The sequence below is a fragment of the Xiphophorus maculatus genome, chromosome 13, assembly GCF_002775205.1.
Source record: "Xiphophorus maculatus strain JP 163 A chromosome 13, X_maculatus-5.0-male, whole genome shotgun sequence".
NCBI lineage: Eukaryota > Metazoa > Chordata > Actinopteri > Cyprinodontiformes > Poeciliidae > Xiphophorus > Xiphophorus maculatus.
This window is the reverse complement of record NC_036455.1, coordinates 6288362-6295339: the sequence shown is the minus strand read 5'-3', so window position 1 is coordinate 6295339 and position 6978 is coordinate 6288362. Positions and strand designations below refer to the sequence as shown.

Genomic DNA, 6978 nt, shown 5'->3' with positions numbered 1-6978 from the left:
TATTTTAGCAGTGAAGAAAACTCTGACATTTCCTGTCCTGCCATCCTCTTCTGGCCCGACCCTCTTCTGAGGACCCGCCCCTCTGTCCTATATAATGAGAGCGCTGCGGGGACTTCTGACACCAGACCTTTAGAATGGAAGAAGTAAGGAGCTATGGACTATGGGGATCAAACTGGGGTGAGCCCAGTTATTCTACAGAGTGCCTCTTCACTCCTCCGTCTCCTGGAAGCTACAACATGGGTCCATACTTACTTCTCTGACCAGCCACACGTTGAAACTCCTGCCGCAGCAGCTGTTGCACACTGACCTCCACGCAAAGGCGCGGTGGAAAGTCCACAACGACCACCTTTAAATTTCAAACCAAATAAAGGAACAAAATTAATATACGCCACGTTTTCTGATATATTTGATCATGGATAAATGCAGTGGATGTTATACTTACATTAGCAGAGAGGTTGCAGACGGTACTCAACAAAGCGTCAAACGCCGCTCCGGCCTCCACGAAAGTCCTGCTGGCGGTTAAGTTGTTACTTGGGGCCAGAAGACAGATCACCTCGGGGGGCCGAGGCAGAACTGCATCCAGCACCTCAAGCCGCAACTCTTCCGCAGAGGCACCGGGGGATGCAAGCACCCCTAAGGAGAAGTCGCCCTTTGGCATGGTAGAATACCCATCCACAATAGCACGCAGATGGGAATCACCAACCAAAAGAGCAAACTGAAAAATAAAAACAAACATTAAAGTTCGCTTATAGAATTTTTTCATGCAAACCAATATTTATATACGAGTTAAAAAAAAATAAAAAAATACCTTCTTCTCCAGAGCCCCGGCAGTAGGCAGAACCAACTTGCAGCTCCGTCTGGTCACCCGGGAGGCTGGCCACGTCTCCACCCGATGGCGACGCCCCGTCCCACGGCCTGTTTAGAAACGTTTAGTTATGAAGATTAGGCTTTTATGCAGGTGAAAATGTAAGAACAAAACAACAAAGATTTTATCTACATACGTAACCCAGGAGAGGTTGGTGGCACACGGGGCTCCTCCTGACGCACCACGGGAGGCGACATCTGCAAAAGAGTTATTTAAAAAATTTATAGATTAACTACAAACATAACTTGTTTTGGTTATTCTAAATAAATGATCCTGAACTTTTTATGAACATACTTGGTCGTGCAGTTCACCCTCCAGCAGTCGGGACATCTAAAGAGATAAGTAAAATTAGTAAAGAAAATAATTGTTATCATCCAACAGTAAGTTACTAAAATTTAAAATGACAGACATACCTTCTTTGGCGGAGACCGAGTTGGGTTCCAAGCGCTGGGTGCGAGCGGTGGTGTCCCAGGCTGTAAACACAGAAACTATTATAATCATGCCTAAAGTCTAACTACAGTTAGACAAAAACAATTACTTCAATGTGTAATTGTTATACCTTTGCGTCGACCGGCACACTCTCCAGCTTCCTCCATCTCACCTTGGCAGCCTCGGAGCGTCGTCCTCTACGTGGCATCCTGTAACAGCAGAATAAAAAAAGAAGACACCTGGGGGGGCGGAAAGCTGGTTATTCAAACAATATTATATGTGTTTGTGAATGCTTTTAACTCAATGTTACTATGTGCTTTTCTTAATATCTAGATAAAATATATCTCTATAGGATTAAGAGGTATCAGTATAAGTGAATTAATAAGATGGTGTGATGATGCAGAGGTGAGATTCGTAGCAGGCAGCAGTGGAAAACTTCCAAATCACAAAGTCTCGCAGAAGAGAGAAGCTGTAAATACAAGCAAAATAAATTTCAATTAAAAAAGAACCGTAAAAATATATATATATGTTAAAAATAGGTGAATATTTCTTTTCTTAAATACAAGAATAAAGTTAAAACTGTTGTAAGGTTTCTAAACAAGGACAATATATTTTTCACAACTGGTGCAAACATAAGTACGCTTTACAACTTGGTTAAAAATATACTTTAAAAAAACAGAGATGTTATATGTGAAGATACGAACAAAATTACGAGACTTAAAAACACTGCAGCACTTAATTAGCTTCCTGTGGGTCTAAAACATTTATCTTCTTTCCAGCAAATTGCTAGCTCCCATGATGCTTTGTGTGATTTATAGGCGTTACTTCCGCGCACATGTGTTTACATGTTAACAACTTGCTAACTGGCTTTCTTCAGAGTGTTACACTAGAAAATATGTGGGAGCTATAACAGCTTAAACGTGGCAATATGTGGCAATACTGTTTTACCACACAACACAGTTATTGGGGGAGGGATGGCAACTTGAAGAAATGGCGGCAAATAACCTGAGCTAGCATAGTTAGCTACTTTACTGACTCAGTTTCTGCGGCTGCGGGTTTTCTTCAGGTGGCTTTTTGTCCATACAATCACACTAGTACACATAAAGCATTTGTGTTCTCTTTTCAAGTTCAGATTTCTTTAGCCGAAATCTCTTTGCTTCCTTGTCTTTCGTTAGGCGATGAAATACGTTCATGTTTGGTTCGGTTCAGTTCTACTCTAGTGGGGAGACTGTACCGCAGCTGCTGCGCTACAGATATTTCTCCGCTGATTTTCAGTAAAACTCTACAACGGAGAACCTGGAGGTTCTGGTTCGGATGAACAAAATAAACCCAGATATTTTATGTTTTATTATTTGAAATTATTGATAGGCCAAACATAATGAAAAAAACTCAGATCATGAAGTTATTTTATGTAATTCAAACAAAAATTATAATTTACATCATACCAAGCTAATATTATGTAGTTCTGCTGTTTTTCACTGTCGGCACAAGACGGCAGCTGAGAGTATCTGTATGCGAAGCAACTGATTCAGTGAAGTAGCTTAATATGCTAGTTCCGGTTATTTGTGGCAATTTCTGCAAGTCACAATAGCTCTAGGTTGAGGTAAAACAAAATTGCCTTATTTCAGCTGATCAGATTGATGTTAACAGAGATTTTATAGCCTAACAGGTTTCACGAAAGCCAGTTAGCAAAGTGCTAACATGTGAACAAATTGTGGTTCTGGTTTTTGTTGTGGAAAAAATATTCCATCAAGCTAGCAGCTACGCTATCAGAGCCACAACAAAATATCCCACAGCAGTCAAACTTTTAAAATCGATCACATTTCTTAAAGAACACATTACATTTAACAACTGTAAGCAGTTCTAATAATATAGTAATTAAATTAAATAGTATATTTTATGGACAGAACACAAACACTTCTTACCTTTACCAAGCAGAGTCGGAAGCAGAAAGCTCTTCTTCTTCTTTTTGTTTTTAATGGCGGTTGGCAAGCAACTTAATGGTGTGCATTACCGCCACCTACTGGTATGGAGTGTGGATCAGGGCGCAACTTAAGAAAAAAAAAAAACACTAAATCCTTTCTATCAGTTTAGTTTTCTTAAGAAATTTTATGAAATAACATAAATATTCAGAGGAAGAGGAATATCCCAAAATATCTGGAATTTTTAACTGTAACTTATTCTTTAGAAGCCTATATTCTAATTTCCTTCTCTCCTCGGAGTACTTTGGACATAATAAAACATGTTCTACTGTCTCTTCTTGAAGCAGAAAGCTCCTTCTTGTTTGTGATTTTTAGCGGCGGGTGACATCTAACGGTAATATGTATTATCGCCATCTACTGTGCTGGAGTGTCTGTTTGAGCCAGCTGGGGGAGACAATTCTACAACAATAGTAATAGGTTCCTGCCATTGCTTTGCATGGCAGGCCCCAATGAGCAAGCCGGTGCTGATCGGCTCTCAATAAGCCACAGGATGGGCGGAACCAGCGGTAACTCCGAACAAAGCAGCAGCGATCATTGTGGATATACGGAAACTATAGGAAAGGTTCTGATCTGGTGGAGTGAAGAAACTGTGAAACATGTTGCGGGATGTAGGAGATACGAATCAGAAGACAATATTAACTTTGGATTTGTGGAAAACTGGAATACTAATATTGTATTTGTTTTATTTAGATAAAGTGGAAGAAAAGATTTTACGTTTTTCAAAGAGAACTGGCACTGTATGAGAAATCTTTAGATGTGATGATCGTAAGATCCACAAGGTGGCGGTACTGCAATGACATGAATGAACGACAGTCATAAAATCCCAAAGAAGAAGAAGAAGACAAAGAAAATGGCGCATGGTCTGTTTGGTTGAATGTTCGACTGTTTCTCTAAACGAGTTTATCAACGAGCCGTTAACTGCTGCTGAAGAAACATTCACAGAGTTTAAAGAAATCATCGTCAAGTCGGAGGAAGAGATGGATGATCATCGCAGACTGCTGGATTTCTCCCGGAGGCCCCAGATAATCTTACACCGAATAGGTAGGAACCACCAGCGTTTGGATGCAGGTTAAGGTCTAAATGTCTGCACCTTTCTGTATGAGGATCATTTTAGTAAATGTTCTTTTCCCATATAAATGTTTTGTTAACCGGTAAATGAACGCAGGAATCACAATTACGCTGTGAAAATGGCTCATATACACGAAGCTGAAGTTGGTTTCCGATTCGGGAAATGGCTAAAGGGTTATTCCACCTAATTTTTCACTAGCTTCCGCATCTTATTCGATTCTAGTTTAAAAACTACAACACCTGGACTCTTCAGACCTGAGCTGGATTATTCTGCTCTAACAGTAGAATATTCAGAACCATGTTAGGGATTTGTGAAACCTTTTTCTAATTAGTTAAACTTCAATAAAGGTTGATTTCACCACTTTTTGGATCTCTTTCCCTAACATTGATTTAGATTATTCCACACAAGGTGGCAAAGACTCTTATTTATATGAAATTCTTTCACTCTGTCTAAAGTAAAATAGCTCCTGTTTTTGTTTTGAAGGTTTCATAAAGACCATGTGAGGAAGAAGTGGGGAATGTCTTTAAGGAGAGACGGATTCACTGCACTGATGAATCTCAGCTGCTGAATCTCTCTTAAGCTCCTCCTCAGCTGGAAAACATGAATAAAACCTATATAGATATTATGTATATACGCACGTCCATATAAATATGTGTAGTTTAGTGCATATTATTCAGCATTAATAATTATTTAAGCATCTTTATTTCTCTCTGATTGTATTATTTTGTGTTTGTATATTTATATAAATATGTATTGATATTACTAAATAACATATTTCAAAAATTATGACTGGTTGTGTGCTTTGTAAAATAATCATAATACAGAAATATCAACACATTCTATTCTGACTCTATTCTGTTTTCCCCACTAAGAATAGTTAAATATGTTCAACCTTATATCAGTCATTCAAAAATACTTTAAAAATCATTTCCTTGTAAATGTTGCTAACCTTTTAATAAGGTTTACAGAAAAATTGGTGAATATCTGTTTAGTATTTAGCGAGTTATGATTGATAAATGCGCTGATATGTCATTGAGTCTGTTAAACATAAAGCTGAGTGGAACGGTCGACCGCTCCAAGATGGCCGCCTTAAATCTCTTCAGTAACAATAGGCAAGAGCGGTCCATGAGGCGTTTATTTATAGTCTATGGGGAAAAGGGGCACAATGACTATGGGCAAAGGTGCATTCATAGGCCCAATATGAGTGGGAATTTACAGTTTCTTTATTTTTACGCCGTTTTCAACTAATACACCAAACAGTTACATAAATAAAAGAAGTTCAATGTCCAAACAACTTGAAAATTGCTTTTATAGTTTATTTTTTTCCAGTTTGACAAGCAAATGACAAAGATCAAATTTTTCATTAGTGATGTGTTGAGTAATGAAGCGGTTAAGACATAGAACTCACCTAAACCTGAGCACAGTTAAAGTTTTTATTTTTAAATAATAAATCGTTGTCCCTGGTGACATAGCGAGTAACAAGCCAATCACAACCCTCTTTTCTATTAGTTTCAAGTTTCTTTTGGATCCAGCCATTGTTTCATACAACCAGATTAATCAGAATTTATGTATCAGAATCACAAACATTTTAAACTTGTTTATTCATTGTAAAGCTTCATGTTGTTTTCACGTTGCCTATTTTACATATATTGTCCAGTTGATGTCACAGTAGAGCAAATGAAGCACCGCGGTGCATCGGCTCATGAGTCGAATGATTGGATGGAGTTCCTCAGGGCTTCATGAAGCTGCATCTCACCATCACTACTTTTCATTGTTTCCTCTCCTGGTCTGGTCAAAACCCACAGACCCAACCCAGTGCTTGCTGGTCCTATACCAGTCCCTATACTTACAGAAAATGGACCCACAGTTCTTAATGTCTAACTTAGAAAAGTTAATAACAAAGGAACAAAAACTAAACAGCTATTAACCTTCAAATAAACTCATGTTTATAAATAAACCATAAAGATATAAAGTGAACTAAAGTAAAATTTCAATATAATTCAAAGTAATAAAAATAAATAGTATCTTGAAATAATACAATTTGCAGGTAAATATTAACAATAATCCCTACTACAATTAATTTTGTAATAAAATATTTTTTTTCATATCCGTTAATTTGAGAATTCCCCAAATGTCAGCTGGATATATCGACTGATCTGTCTCTCTGTCTACGCTCTTGAATTATCAATTGTTTTTTTTTATTCATTTCTGTCTTGAAAGATGAACAATTACTCGTATTTATTTCAGAAAAGGTACCAATTACTCTTTCTCTGTTTTCTTCTCCAGATTCCCTGAAGTGTAACGTTTATAACCAGGAGAGGAGATCCACTCTGGACCAGGAGGAGTTAGAACCTGTGCAGGTGAAACAAGAACAGGAAGAGCCTGAAAATCATCAGATAAAAGTGGAAGAGAAAGAAGTTTACTGCAGTCAGGGTGAAGAACAGATTGAATTAAAACAGGAGACTGATACCTGCATGGTGGTTCCTGTTGATGAGCAAACAGACCACACTGAATCAGAACCAAACAGGAACCAAGTCATCTTCCAGGAAGCTGCTGAAGCTGAGAACCAAAATCAGGAAAGAAGAAAACCTTTCTCATGTGACATCTGTAAAAAGCGTTTGACTTTCAAATCT

At 38.1% G+C, this 6978-nt stretch overlaps 1 protein-coding gene across 1 annotated transcript; it reads right to left on the bottom strand.

The window, feature by feature from the left end:
* Positions 1-211: 211 nt before the first annotated feature.
* Positions 212-2494, bottom strand: LOC111610457. The gene is made up of 7 exons (XM_023344685.1): positions 1425-2494; positions 1279-1338; positions 1160-1195; positions 1002-1062; positions 809-915; positions 443-715; positions 212-346 (listed from the first exon to the last, which is right to left on the bottom strand). The coding sequence occupies exons 1-7, from the start codon at positions 1500-1502 to the stop codon at positions 230-232; spliced, it is 732 nt and encodes a 243-aa protein (XP_023200453.1). The 5' UTR covers positions 1503-2494; the 3' UTR covers positions 212-229.
* Positions 2495-6978: the final 4484 nt, after the last annotated feature.

What these genes read in the sequence shown, in the direction of transcription:
- LOC111610457 (XM_023344685.1), bottom strand. Translation starts at nt 1,502, where the DNA reads ATGCCACGTAGAGGACGACGCTCCGAGGCTGCCAAGGTGAGATGGAGG. An exon ending in GTGTGCCGGTCGACGCAAAG is followed by an intron (nt 1,339 to 1,424) that starts GTATAACAATTA and finishes CTGTGTTTACAG; the next exon opens with CCTGGGACACCACCGCTCGC. An exon ending in TCTGCAACCTCTCTGCTAAT is followed by an intron (nt 347 to 442) that starts GTAAGTATAACA and finishes TGAAATTTAAAG; the next exon opens with GTGGTCGTTGTGGACTTTCC.